At 36.2% G+C, this 15716-nt stretch overlaps 1 protein-coding gene across 1 annotated transcript; it reads left to right on the top strand.

Annotated features, from left to right (window-relative positions):
• Positions 1-3238: 3238 nt before the first annotated feature.
• LOC120113020 (probable magnesium transporter NIPA4) lies at positions 3239-15653 on the top strand. Its single transcript, XM_039133445.1, has 9 exons — positions 3239-3751; positions 7321-7377; positions 7888-7978; positions 8129-8289; positions 8447-8574; positions 8680-8817; positions 11187-11279; positions 15019-15124; positions 15216-15653. The coding sequence occupies exons 1-9, from the start codon at positions 3580-3582 to the stop codon at positions 15320-15322; spliced, it is 1053 nt and encodes a 350-aa protein (XP_038989373.1). The 5' UTR covers positions 3239-3579; the 3' UTR covers positions 15323-15653.
• Positions 15654-15716: the final 63 nt, after the last annotated feature.

The following is a 15716-nucleotide window of genomic DNA, read 5'->3' as shown; positions in this document are numbered from 1 at the left end:
CACTCTCTATTTGATCTTATTTCTTTTATGAATAAAAGAAAAAAAAATTGATACCTACACATAGAAAGTAGAAACATGTGCATAAGTACATATTTAAATATTTATGTGAATGTTTGTATGTATATCTAATAATTTTTGATTTCGATGTCCTGGGTATAGATTTACTTAAATCTAAATCCAACCAAGTATGACTTCAAGTCTAATGTTGAAACCTAGACCCAAGTGATAGCTTATTGAGTTTAGTTTTCATAACCAGAACCTATGTCTTGGGTTGGTTCTCATCAGGTTAGGGATTACCGGCCTCCATTATCACCCCTACCATTCACGAGAGAGGTGCCATCCATCAAATTGAGCTAACGTTTGTTGGCAAAATATACAAAACAAAAAATAGAAAAGATAATATTGAATATAATCCAAATTTAAAGCTTTTTTTATTAGATATTCAGGACATCAAAAGATGGCAGAAATTTTTGTCTGATTCAGAAACTAGGAGTGTCAATCTAGGTGGGCCCGGTTAGACATAGGTTAGGTCGGATGTGGGTTGGGTGGGTCAAAAGTTTATCAATCCTACCTATTTATTAAATAGGTTAAAAATTCAAATCCAAATCCAACTTGTTTATTAAAAAAGGTAATCCATCCAACCAGCATAACTAGTTGGCTAAATGGGTCAAATTAAGTTAAACAAATTAATCGAATTTCTAAGGGATTAAATAGATTTAAATTGTCTCAACAGATCATACAAGCAGAAACATATTAAGTGGGTTTTAAATAGGTTAAACATATCAGGTCGTGAATCTACCTAATTACTAAACAAGTCAAAATAGAATAAACAGATTAAATGTCTAAACATGAACACGACTTGTTTAATAAATAGATATAGGTATATTGATCTGTTTATTGACGAGGTCTATTTATGTCAAACTCAAACCTACTTAAAGCAGGATGTTTGTGGGTTAGGTTGACGAAATGTGTCTAAATTACAATCCCTCGTAGTGATTCAATCCACGCAGGTATAATGATCTCGATGAATCTATGACATGAGCAAGTTAACTAATAAAGCAATATATTTTCTGATGGCAACTAATAAAGCAATATAAAATAATATATATCTAAACATCATCGGAAAACAAAAATCAAAATATAATATCAAAGAAATACAAAGAAATCTATGAAAGAGAATTAAGTCAAATAGAAGCCTGTCCAAATATCAGAGTGAGTAGGATTAAACCAAGAACTCTTCTATCCGTAGCAGGAGACTTTTACCAACCTAGCTTCTTCAATCAATTCTGAGCTCACTTCATCATATTGATGGTCCTATCGTTTTTATGGATGCCAGGATTGAATCTGTGCAATCTCAAGTGTATCTTATGTTTGCGTAAGCTGATTTTTGGATTGAAAATAAACTATTCAAAATCTGATATGGCATATTGTGGATGTGATGGGAATCTGTGCTAGGTTCTGTCTAGTCTTTTTTTTATAATGTTTTCCTTTTTTTTTGTATTTCAACCTTAAGGTGTTGAGCTTTTCTATTAAGCATCTGGGATTGCATTTGCCTCTTAGGCTGAATGGACACAAAAGTTCAAATTGGTTGCCCTTGGTTGAGAAAATTGGATAAAAAAGTCTGCAGCTAAAAAGATGAAAGAACTAGCTAGAGGTCTCTATTTTGGAAAGGATCAAATATTTTGTGTGGAGGCTTCTATCTTAACAAGATGTTTGCAAATCTGGGGTTTATGATGGTTTGAGTGTTTAGGATCTCAAGGATTTTAATATGGATTCGCTAGAAAGAAAGTGGTGGAAATTGTTAAATGATTCTGACAATATTTTAGAAAGATTGGATTCAGATTTTGGATTACAGGAAAAGGCTGCCTTTTGGTCATAATCAACCTCAACTTTCTTCTTGATTCTGGAAGACGAGTACCTGGAGCAAGCGACAGAGGGGGGGATTTTGGACAATAGGATTTGGAGGATGGTAGGCTCTGGATTTTAATATAAATATAGATAATATGATTGTTTCGAACGTAATTTGATTTACACAATCTACTGGTCCACAATGCAAGAGAGTATTGGAAAGAGAGAGTTTTAATTTTTTTTTTCTTTTTTGATATAAGAGAAAGTAAGTTTTAGATTATTTATTTATTTATTTTGAGATTAGAAGGAGCTAATGGCTATCTTCTACCTTAACCTATCCCCATCTCTGGAGGGTAATCAAAATCATCCCTTTGTCCAAAATGACAAAAAGCGATGCCATCGGAGCAAGTATTTGGTGGTGAGATAGTTTTAGATTTTAAAATTATAAGTCTCATTAAGTTTAAATTTGAAAATATTTTCTCATAAATTTTATGTAAAGAAATTATTTAGTCATTGATATTTAAACAAAAATACATACATATATATATTGTAGAATGATGTATACTTACAGGTTTTAGATGATTTTGTCTCGAAATTTACGTACGGGAGAGGCGATACATAAATTTAATATATCTAATATATATTTATTGGGTTTTCAATACTTCAAATATTTAATGCAAATTTATTTAGACTACCGTTTCTCTGATGATTAGATTTGGGACAAAAAAAAGTTAAAACATTACTCTTTTTTTTCCTCAAAATCCACCGTGCCATATCCAGTGAGATCGTTTTAGTTTACTTTTTTTCTATTTTTGATAATCAACTTTGGTTACCTTTGAGTCATGCTTCTATTAATGTCTCTCCTTCGTCCCTCCTAAGACTATATATATATATATATATATAAAAAGGAGGATTCAGCGAGTGCAATATTACTTGAGGGAGATTCTACCGTAGTTATTGAATGAGTTCAGTTGACTGTTGGCAGTGCGAGTGAGTGCCATTTCTTGATTCGAAACATCCAATATATGGTCTATGGTAGGATGGTCTTCTAGATTATACATGTCTATAGAGAGGCTAACGAGATTGGATGGCTTTCGGATAGTAAGCTGCTGCCTAGTGTGCTTTGAAATATGCTATATTTTAAGTACTTTTTTAAATTTTTTAATACTAAATTTGTATAAATCATCTGTTTAAGTAAAAAAAAAAGACAAAATATTTTGGGGCCCAAAAAATGTACAAAACGGGTTCGTGACATGTACCAATTTGGTTCTCCGCGGACCAACTTCACTTTGTATCTTACGGACCCCCTGATTTTGTCCAACCGCATATTGCCATATAGCAGTCAGCTCCATTTACTGACAACGAACAAAGAACCGATAAGGCGATAAGCACTGCCTATCATATTTCCATTCACCCCCCGGCAAACCTTCTACTTTCTTTCCCCGCTTACCTCCTCATTGTACGTCTTCTCGCTTCTCTCCGCGAGTTCTTCGCCCACTGCCGCTAGATCTCCGACAAGACCGAGGCGACCGACGGCGACGACCCACCGTAACCACCGATCCACCCCGCCGCCGCCTCTCCGCCGCGTGCGCCGTCCCCTACGTCCCGAAATCTAGCGGCGCGGGTGCTTTCCCTTCCCGCTGACAAGCCGCTGCCGCCGCCATGGGCGACGCCGTGGGACGGGTGGTGGGGATCTCGAGGTAGCGTCCGGATCGATAGGGTTTCTCCGCGATGGCGCCGGGGGCGGCGTCGGGGAGGAGCTGGGTGGAGTCCTACACCGGGATGTCCGCCGACAACATCAAGGGCCTCATCCTCGCGCTGTCCTCGAGCTTATTCATCGGCGCCAGCTTCATCGTCAAGAAGAAGGGTTTGAAGAAGGCCGGCGCGTCCGGGGTCAGGGCAGGTACGGAGTAGATACCTTTGTTGGCTTTCTTTCTTGTGATTCTCTCTCTTTTCTCCCTTCGTTTGGTGGTTATTTTGGCCGATTTGCTCATCTGAACTGTGGATTCTTGCTGAGATAGTTTCCTTAGATCTCTATGTGATAATGGTTCTATCTTTTGCCTTATTTGGTGGTCTTTTTGCGGGATTTGGTGATCTGAACTGTAATGCTGCATTCTTTCTTGGAATTTAGTAGGATAAGAGTGTGTTGTGTGCGGTATGGTAGCGATAGGAAGGGTTCTATCTGGGCTTTGTTGCATCGTTTTATATAAAATTGTACATTCGGTATTGGAGAGTTGACACTTAGATGTATTCAGCAGTAAATGATAAATTTGAGTAACGTTTGATGCCTAGCATGTTGAATCTAAATGAGAGAATGCATGATGCATTGATGCCGATTAATTTTACTGGAGGAAGGATAGGGAAAAATGGAGATTATACGTGCAAATGTCTCAGTTGAAAAGATGGTTTGCCATTAGCTATGGAAAGGTTCACGTTTCTTCAGATATCCAATAATGGGAAGGATTTGTAATATTTATCTTTAATTATTATCCAGCTGATAGATTAACATTGTGACTTTTATAGTATTGCAATCTGTAGTAGGTAGCACTGCTGAGGGATTGATTGAAAGTTTCATGAGATATAATAGGATAAGAAGAAGGAAGAGAATCTGCTAGGTGGAAGTTTGGAATCTTTACTGAGAGTAAAAGAGAAGAAAAAGGAAAACCTTGAGGTCCATGAAGCAATCATATTATCAAGACCTATCACAGGCGTTGCCTTTCCCATCCATATATAGGTCATGCTACTTAAATCTTAAATCCTAAGATTTTTGTCATTAGTTACTTATCTTTTTGTCATGTGCATTAGTTACTTATCTTTTTGTCAAAATCTATGTGATTCAAGTTTTTTTTTTCTCCGTAAAACAACCTAAATTTCTTGGCATGTTTTATGAGTTCTGGTTGATCTCATTTTGGATCCAAACTACTTTTAGACCCAAATAATGACCAAAGCAGGGAAAACTAAGAACAGAAAGTTACAAGGTTTAGCTTTTTGTACATATTTCAAACATGTATATATTATCAATTTATCTTAAAAAAAAAACATGTTTGAGCGAATTTAGGATGTTTATGTGCAGGGTCTGATAAGCTAGTATTCTGAATCTATTTTCAAAACACTCGTACTAGCATTCACTACTTTGCATAGTCAACAATATACAATCAATTGTTCCCTTTGTCAGATCATACCTCGCTTCTTTTGATTGAAAAAGGAACCCACCCAAAACCCCGGGGTGGGTTGGGGGGGGGGGGTATTGAGACACGGGGATTGAAGTAGGGAAGGACTCTTGTTTGAGAATCCCCTAGAATTTTATGTTTTTGAAATTCAAGTATAGTTTTTCGATCTTTTCTTTCCTGATTATATAGAAAGATGGTTTAAAACCCCGCATGGGGAAAGAAGAGGAAAGATATAAAGGAAGGAGAGAACAAAAAAGGAAACAAAAAAAAGGAACGAAAGAAAGGGAAGAAGGAAGAAGAGGAAAACAAGTAAAAAAGAAGAAAGAAAGGAAGGAGAAAAGAAAGAAATGTTGGAAGGAAAGGAGGAAGAAATGGTAGAAAAAACAATTAGAGAAAGAAAGAAATAAAAGAAAGAAGGGGAGAGACATGGAGGAACTTGCCGGAATGCTTGATTGGGCCTGCTTTTGGGATAGGGTAGGATATTAGGGCATCTCGTTTAGTGGAGAAATCAGGGCATCCCTATCCCACAGGATTTAAAACCTTGGCTGCCTCCTTTAGTCTCAATAAGAAGCTTTGGTTGTTACCAATGCTGATCAGTTTATATATTTGGACATTTGGAGCAACACAGCACATGACCAACAGAGTACACAGTGCTTAGGTAGAGAGCACGATGCTTAGGTAGATAGCAAGTATTCGGTTGGATTATTTTTTGATAAACAATAAGAAAAAAAAGCTAAAATTTAAAATATGTAAAATGACTATGAAATTAGAAACAAATCAAAATGTCAAAGGAAATAAAAAGCCCATTACATAAACACTATTATGTTTATGAAGGGACTAATATTTGTGGTGCACAACATGCTATTTAATAGAATACGAAATTTCTGTACAAATTGTAAGAAAAATATAAGTTGGTCATCTGCAAGAAAAAGCTTAAGGATTCAAGTTAATGCAGCAACTTTATCAATTGCTGGATATTTGTACAAAGTTGTGACTAGACATTCTATCAACAATTACCAATATTTGTCTAACATCAGGCGTTTGGGCATGATGAGAGATGATATGGATCATTATTTGTCTACTTGACATGCCTAATACCTTGACCTGCCCTGCCTAAGGCCTCTTCCATCCCAAAAGATGGTCAAAAGCTGACATTCCTAGGCCTAAGTGAGTTGTTTGGGCACACTCTAGGCATTTGACCTACCTATAAGTGCCATGTAGGAAAATATAGCATCAGCATGCTGGCCTGAAGACTGCCAAAGTCTGTGGGGGGTCTCTTTAAAACAGTAGATGAGTTTTTTTTTTTTTAATAAATAGTTCTTATGCATGCCATCCTTCTTGGTTTATTTGGTGGATGGTTGATTTCATTTTTTATTCTATGGATTTTCCACAAGTCATAATAAAAGACATATGTGAAATGAATGCTCAAACATAATAAAAGACATATTTGGTGGATGGTTGATTTCATTTTTTATTCTATGGGTTTTCCACGAGTGTTGGGATACGACAGCTTGGGAAATGGACTGGGATGGCACAAGACATCCACCATCATGAGCATCCGTATGCAGGGCATCCTATTCCATGGAAATATTGGGATGGTCCGTCCCACGCTATTTAAAACCTTGGGTGAAAATCCTTACTTAACATCTAAGCAATCGTGACTCTACTCAACATGAAGAATTCCTCACAATGTCTGGGTGGAAAGCCTGAACAAATCTCCAAGATAGGCTACCTTATCTAGCACCAAGGGTTACAATGCTCATAGTTTACTGTTTCTTCCTGCCATAGCACTTTCTTAATGCACTGCAGATTGTGCTTGCGTATTTGCTATTTGTTGGAAGATCTCAACCACATGCAGCACCCAAACTCCAAATTTATCATTTGTGCCATGTTTGCCTGCATGCTGGCTGTTTGCTGGTCATCCTCACTTGCTTGACACCTAAGCAACATAAGTCAGCTACACATATCTGGCCCTTGGACCTGCTTGAAATTGTGAACTTTTACGTCTATAGACCTTTGAAATGAAGTTGCCAGCTGAAAAATACTTATATCATCAAGAAAAGCGCTTCGCATTAACTGAAACATTTTCTGCTCTTTTTTAAGTGCTGCAATGATGATTTGAAAAGTGGAGAAGATTGATATATTCCACCTTAGAAGATTGTGATAAGGTTGATTATGGCTCTAACTGTTCATGATTTTCCTGTATGCTTTACTTTTCTTGCACTTCAGGCTTCTTCTGTATTAATTTCTTTGGGTCGGTATTTTCTTCGAAGCATTTTAACTTATTTTGACTTCGTAACAGGATCTGGAGGCTATTCTTACTTGTACGAACCACTTTGGTGGATAGGAATGATAACAAGTGAGTGTTCAATCCTTTGAATCAAATGTGGTATCATTTTTTCCTTCTTTGGTTAAAAAAATGTTGTTTCAATTTTTAAAGCAGGTTTCTAGGCCGTGCAATTAACTTTTTGTATGGAATTGGTCTGTTATACTTAAAAGTGTTAAAATGGTTATTTGAAGAATTCAAATTTGACTTTCCTTTTTTCTTATAGCAAGATGGATGACTTTTTAATTTAAATTCTCCTATGGTACACCAGATCTGACTCGGTTATTGATTGAGTGTATAAATCTTCCATTTCTTGAACTTCTCTTTTTATTCAATGTCATTGTTTAATTTGTAAATGATGTCCCTGTCACACATTTAGCCTAGCCTCATTTCTATGGTAATGCACCCCAACCATTATGGATTTCTTTTCTTTTCATTTTTTTTTTTGGAATTTGGCACTTTATTATAATACGCCACTTCATGTAATGTCATTGCTGAGAATTTTGAGGAACAGATACTAATAATTTGACGCTAATGCAACAGTGGTTGTTGGGGAAGTTGCCAATTTTGCAGCTTATGCATTTGCTCCAGCCATTTTGGTCACTCCTCTTGGTGCACTTAGCATAATCATCAGGCATGCCCCCCAGTCTCATGTCAAATTACTTTTGGATTAGCTAGTATATATATATATATGTGTGTGTGTGTGTGTGTGTGTGTGTGTGTGTGTGTGTGTATTGCATTTTCTAATATGTCTATGTGCTATCACCGACTATTTGTCTTACAGTGCTGCTCTTGCACATATCATTTTACGGGAGAGGCTGCACATATTTGGCATTCTTGGATGTGTTCTTTGTGTTGTGGGATCAACCACAATTGTTCTCCATGCCCCTCAGGAGCGTGAGATTGAATCTGTTAAGGAAGTATGGGATCTGGCTACTGAACCAGGTTTTGGCTGTTTTCCGCTATCCCAATTATATGAGGGAATAGTCATTTTAGTTCATCCTGATACAAGTGTAACTAACAAAGGCTGTAGTCATCCTTTTATTCAATGACCATAATGATTCATGCTAATTGCTAAGGCGTAATTGTTGTTTTTTTGCAGCTTTTCTGTTCTATGCAGCAGTAGTAATTGCTGCTGTTTTTGTGCTTATATTCCATTTTGTCCCCCATTATGGACAGACACATATTATGGTGTACATTGGTGTTTGCTCTCTTGTAGGTTCTCTATCGGTATGTTCTTGTGTATAGCACTCATCCTCAATTATCTTGGCTTCGTGTTCTTGAATTTTAGATGTCACCATAGCATTTTCTTTTCTTACTTTTCCACATGGGCAGGTCATGAGTGTGCAAGCTCTTGGAATAGCTCTGAAGTTGACATTTTCGGGGATGAATCAGTTAATTTATCCCCAAACTTGGGCTTTCACAATAGTTGTAGCTGCATGTGTGATTACTCAAGTGAACTATTTGAACAAGGTATGGCTATCTTTCTGTTTACCAAAAAAGTGTAGTTATGTTTGTAAGTGTTGAAATTTGCCCACAATTAGGGATTGTTTTGTATTTTGAAAGCATTACTCCATAAATGATAGTAGCCGTAAATTCAGAGATGAAACTAATGTGTCTCCTTTTCTTATATATTTATGCTTTCAGATGTAGGGATACTAATATTTCATTGCTAATTATCAAGTAGTAAAGAATGAACAAACTATGAACTTAAATTCTAGTTTTAATATTTTATAAATCTTACAGGAAGGGCCTCATCTATTTGACTTCTTAATCTAATTATCACAGGATTTGCAAGAGAATTTATTACAAAGAAAGCTTTTGATTTCGAGAATTGACTGAATGTGTATGGCGTACATGCTTAAGATTATATTTCTTGGACCATTCATGTTATACCTCCTTAAGTAGAGAAGTTGGTAGCTTCAAATTTAATTTTGAAGCTCTCTGTTGTTTTCTAATATTATTTTATTGGCACTTTTGTTCAAAAACCTCAGAAGTCAGAAATAATTTTGTTGCATCCTTTGACTAGGGTTTGTATGTCATCTGGATTTTTACTTAAATTTTATTTTGTAGTTTACTATGATTTAGACCCTTTTTGTGTTTTCTCTACAATATCACTATAAGATCCAACTGTGTATAACTTTTTTAATTTCATGTGATGTCATCTGCAAATTGCGTGCATTGTAGTTTCTCAAATTCTACTATTTTATATAATCTGTTTGAGTACGAATTATTTAGAAGCTTTCTTCTGCAGTTCCTATTTATAATTCGATTATATTCCCTTATGAGCAGTCAATGTTGCATTGCAAATGGCTCCCCTTTGTCATTTTCCTCTGAGTGCTAACAGTAAGCGCATCTATGTCAGTCGGTAGGTATTAGAGGCCATTCTTGCTGCAGGTTTATGCTACTGAAAAGTCATCAGTTTTACCACAGCATCAATCCGCCATTATTTATTAGTTTTTGGTCTCTCATGCCTGCCTCCAACCTCAATGGGATTCTCTTGCTAATTCGAGTACTTACTCAGCTTTCTTCGTACACTGCCTGATGGACATGTATACTTATACCAAGCCAATAACAACTATCTGCTCCAAGAACTTTTTATTAACTGCCTTAGAAAATAAAAAACCGGCAGCGTTTGCTTTTCTTGCAACTATTTTATTCTTAAACCTATTATCTTTTTAGCGTGTCCCATCACTTTTCTTCTATAACTTGTGTGTGTTTTCATTTCTCTCCTTAGCCCTTAGTCTTGCTAATTATTACATCTCAACTTATGAGACACAAGATCATTGGAAGCTGTGTATTTACACTAGCTTTTTTCCTTGCGCCCCTTCTTTTTTTTCCATCCAAAGTTGTTGATGGTGTGTACTCTTGCAATACTTTGAAGTAGCTTCTGTTCTCTTTTATATTGATCTGGGATAATCTTTGCTGAAATGATGCTGAGAAAATTATACACCTCTCCTTGTGCTTTATTTGGTTTGGTAAGGTAGATGCATGCGATGTTTCCCACCAAAATTTGTACTTAAAACTAAAATAATAAAAAAATGCAAATAGCATCAAAATCTCTCATGCCGGAATTTACATATATTTGAGATATTTAATTTTGTTCTACATTAAATGGCTATGTTTGTTCATAATGGGTAGAATTCTTATCTTAGCATTAAAATAAAATTGGCTATGGGTTGGCATGGAGCATATTCTAAGTTGGAAAGACGTCATGGAAGGACCTAGCAAAATGTTATTAGTGGTTAGTGAATTTGATATTAGCCCTCTATAACGTGATCCTGGATGTTTCAATACTACTTCAGGCTAAAGAGGAGCCTTCCATCAAATGTGGAAGGCTTGTTGGAAGATTAGGAGATATACCTTAAAGGTCCCAATTTAAGCTCATGCAACTACTTTAAGCTCATTTGTTTATTATTAATATGCATAAATATGTACTCTGAAAAACTAATTAATGTTACGTCTGGAGTGTGGGGACTTGGTGAGTGTATAGTTGTTTGGGCCAGGAAGTGAGACTGATGGCCCTTAACCTCCTTATTGTTCTGTTTTATTTTTTACATTTTCTAGGGGTTGCGTGACGGGGCTCCCTTTTATATTGTTATATATACTCAATGGAATGGTGGTGAACTTTCACCTTTCCTGTAAAGGACTATTGTTACATCTGTGAAGGAACAGAAATAGGAAATATAATTTTTGCCATGTTCAGCTATTAACTTTGTCATGTCTGTTACTCTACTAAATTTCTTATTCTTGATAACTATTGCTAATTGATATTGTTGTTAGGTACTACCCTTGATTTTTTAATGCTTGTGGATATGTTTAAAGTTCATTTTTATTTGCAGGCTCTTGATACGTTCAACACAGCAGTTGTATCACCCATATACTATGTGATGTTTACATCCTTAACCATTTTGGCTAGTGTGATCATGTTCAAGGTAACTATTATTTGTGAACCGTTTATTTGAGTAGTGACACCAGATCATTTGTTGTTGACATTAAATGCTGGCTGATGTTACATTAGTGGAGTAAGAAATGCAAACTAACTGCCATGTAAGCAGCCATCTTTGTAACTAGCTCATAACTATGTGGTGAAGCTTCTTTCTGATTACCCAAGTTGTTAGTTGATAATGACAACTTTAAAAAGATAAGGCCACAAGCTTATCATTGTTTTAAGCAACATAATCTCACAGTAGCTGGTCACACTTGTCAGTGCTCCTTAACATTGCTTTTGGCATTACCAGTGCAAGTCTCTGATCAGGTTACCTCTTGTGTGGCTTTAATGTTCTTTGGAGAACGTCGGTTATCGGTTCATACCGAGTTGGTCTTATACTCCATCCATGGGCTCAGGAAAAAATGGATAATGTCATAAATGCCCCAAAAGAGAACACAAACAAAAAGAGAGAACAAAGTTGTCGGCCAATAGAAAAGGTCAAGTTGTGTTTCGTGCAGAGCTTGCTTTATGTCAAGAGGTCTCTCTTTGAGATGATCCAACAAGATAACGGATTTGGTGGTCAACCCAGAGAATCTCATTGGCTTCTTTCCATGCTTGAGCCTCGGTCATTTGTTGTGCTACATGCACACTCGCATCCAATTCCCAGAATCCATGTTGGATACATGTCAGGCACTTGAATATTTATTATTTTCTAATTGGAGCTTCTAATAATTGTTAGGGAATTGAACTCTTCCAACCAAGAGTTTATCCCACTATAACAGCATCAAAAGTGAGCTTTTCTTCTTTGTAGAGATTGGTCATGCATGTAGATATCTAAAATCTTTAAGTTAATCAGGAGGTTTGGATGAGAAATATGCATACTGGAAGACCTTAAGAAATAATATATTTTTAATATTTTCTTTTATGTGATGCTTAAAATATATTTTTAGTTAAAATTATTTATTTCTACTTATTGCTGTATCTCCCTTTTCTTCCCTCTTGCTGAGTCGGACGCATGGACATGAGTCTGAGTCCAATTATCATGCCTGTCTCCATGCAATATTGGTCTGTGGTCATGGATTTGACATTCTGTTTCTGTGTATATCATCAAATTTTGATCACAAATATCAAGTTTAATATTTTTTTTTGGTGCAGCATAGTTCAATCTTTTGAAAAGGTTTATCTTAAAACTATATGCCATTACTTTCTTCATTAGAACTCTTTCCTGTTGATTTATTTAGAGATAAATCTATAATCATGATAGTTTGCATAGTAATTTCTAGAAGATGCTTTTGTTTTTTCTTGTGACAACTTCGATACTTTCAGAAAAGTCGTCAGAAGTCACTGCATTGTCTTGTCTCATCCTTATCTTGCTTTCCTCTAACCTTGCAAACCTTTGGGGTCTTTCCCGTTTACATTCAACTCTTATGACTATCATCTTGGGAATTACTTACATCTGTAATTTATTTTCAAATTATTTGCACCAATATTTCCAATCATGGTTTCTCATGCACTAAGTTTACCTCTGTTTGAGGATGTATAGCTTTTAGCTTTTAACTCCCTCACTGCATGGTGAACTTTTGGGGTGGTGCAGATTTGGATCATAGAATCGCTTGCAGAAGGTGGACATGTTTGAAACTTTTTTGTTGTTGGTGTGCCAATTCCAAAACAGAAACTGAACTTTGTGACCTTAGGACTATCAAGAGTGTAAAGAAAACAAACTTTTCTTTCTACATCCATTCTCGTAGTTGATTGTTTTGGGGTGATACTTTAGGGTTTTTGAACTAAACAGATGGCAATTTTTTGCATTAATATTTGTTTTGTTGGATCACTAAGTTTTTGATTGCTTTCAGAAGTCAAAAGATTATCTTTTATTTCCCCAGGGATTTACTCATTAGAAACATATCAATTGTCATTTGATAGCATTGACAAAATAATATTGATAGCCTCTACATGTTAGACTTGTTCACTAACTGTTAAAATCAGAAGCATGTGAATGCGAACATGTTTTGCAACTGAATAACACAAACTCATGCATGGCGACATAATGTTCAAAGAAGCCATATACTGTCAGTCTGTTTAATGGTTAACAACCTAGCAGATGAGGTAGGAGAACATTTAGTACCTTGATCAAGTCAAATTTAACCTTTTGGGCTCGTTTGGTTCGCAGGAAAAGGAGGGGGGAAAGTGTGGTCAACGGGAAAGTAATGAAATGCCTCTTGTTTGGTTGGAGTTTTCAAAGGAGAGAGATGGGAAAGTTGTATTCCCATGGGAATATGATTCCCACATTTCATGGGAAAGTCTTTCCCATGAGAAACATGGGAAAGTTACTTTCCCATGAGGTGGGAATCACTCCTTTTTTATTTTTTTTCCAAAAAGACCCTTCAGCATTAAAGAAGCATTAAAGAGGCATTAAAGACCTAATTTTTATTAAGGGCATAATAGGAATTATACATAACTTTCCTAGGAAAGTGGATGGTCAACCAAACATAAGCACTTTGGAAATTTGTCACTTTCCCATGGTTAACCAAACATGCCAAAAGTACTTTCCTAGGTATCTTCTTCCTAGGAATCTGATTCCCAGGAATCATATTCCTAGGAGGAAAGATACTTCCCGCGAACCAAACGAGCCCTTTATGTTTTTTGGGGCCTTATAAACCAGTAAATTGGCACAAAACAATGTAGTTTCCCAGGTACCGTCTACGTCTATCATTCAACCATCATTGTAATAGAGAATATACACATTGCAGGTGTAAAAAAAAGGGGTTCCTTGCAATTTCTGGAGGAAGTTTTATGAATATTCTAAACGTTAAATTATTAATATCAGCATTGCCATTGGCAGCTGTAATGTTCCATGGTAGAAAGGAGGATCCTAGATTGGATTGAAACGATATCATGTTGAATAGACATGCAATAGCAGGTTATATAACATATATGAGCAGCAAACAAATCACTTCTTACCAAGGCTGCGGATAATGTAATACTGTTGGGTAGCTTGTTAGGGATTTCATTGTTAGCTTTCTGGATGCCCGTCTGACATATAGACCACAAATAAATGTCATTATTAAGAATTAATTTCATAGCTGTTGGGAATAGGCGAAATGAACATGAAAACAATTTGATTGGGTCGTCATTTCTATTGTCACTTGAACAATTTAGATTTGATCTGTAAATTAATCTGTATTCTCATCTCTTATCCTCACTACTTTTTACAGTTTAGAGTTTTTGTGGTGACTTCTAAAAAACAATTTTGATATGATGGATGTCATTGTGGTGCTTCATTTTTTGAAATCCAAGACATGCAGAACCTCTTGTGCTTTTTAAGCAGCCAAGCACCCTCAGAAAACAATAACATTGGTTGTATCTTTTCTTGTCAATTAATTGGTCGATCATCCCTTGTCATTTATTCTTGTGATTTTTAACAATCTTATTTTCTTTAACTTCACCATTGTCTTGATCCAGTATGTAGAAACATTTTGCCTCCATGCATGTCTGACACCAAATCTCTTAGGTTCTTCTCACTTTATCGATAAAGGATGCTTGAGCATTTTCTTCTAAGTTTAGCCTTCATTTGTGTCGAGATATTTCAAACTCCCTCCCTACTCACCCGCACACAGGCACAAAGTTCACCAACTTTATATTTACAGCCTAGCGAGCAGTTTGGTGCATGAGAACATATGTAAAGGCGATTTTTATATGTATATTTTAAAATAACAATCAGATTGTCATATTATTACTTGCAGGATTGGGATCGGCAAAATCCAACACAAATAGTCACAGAGATGTGTGGCTTTATCACAATCCTTTCTGGGACATTTCTTCTTCACAAGACCAAGGACATGGCTGATGGTATTTCACCCATGTGGCTTTATATTTTTGGATTTAAACCATATTCATCAAACTTGTGGTTAAATCTGTGTAATGCTCGTCTATTTCACAGGTCATTCACCATCTTTATCTGTGCGCCTCCCAAAACATGCTGATGAAGATGGTTACCCCCCTGAGGGCATTCCTCTCAGGCGTCAGGACTCAGTCCGATCCCCATGATTTCTTCTGGAGCTCTCTCTTTCCGTCAGCTTTACATGTATTATTACATCTGACCTTACAATTCATGCACTCAAGGAAAAAAAGGGGAAAAGTCTTGATTTTTTTTTTCCGGGAAAGTATAGATTTTTTATTTTTCAAGATTCCCAAAGCAATAGGTTCTGCCCCCCAAGACAACAGTAAAGACCTATAGGGTTCAATTGGTTGCACATCCAGTGTATTTTAGCTTCAATTGCCAAGAATTCACTGTTTAGTCTTATCTGTTGAACATGAAGTTTGGACAATTTCCTTAACTCTGCTACAAAATATTTTTGGTATTAATGTTAATTGTGCAGCAACCAGCAAAATATCTTGCTACAGACACAGTTGAGTGTTTATGGGCTTTCCTGCATTCTGC

Source organism: Phoenix dactylifera, chromosome 1 (genome assembly GCF_009389715.1).
Source record: "Phoenix dactylifera cultivar Barhee BC4 chromosome 1, palm_55x_up_171113_PBpolish2nd_filt_p, whole genome shotgun sequence".
Taxonomy (NCBI): Eukaryota; Viridiplantae; Streptophyta; class Magnoliopsida; order Arecales; family Arecaceae; genus Phoenix; species Phoenix dactylifera.
This window is presented reverse-complemented; position numbering and strand designations above follow the sequence as displayed.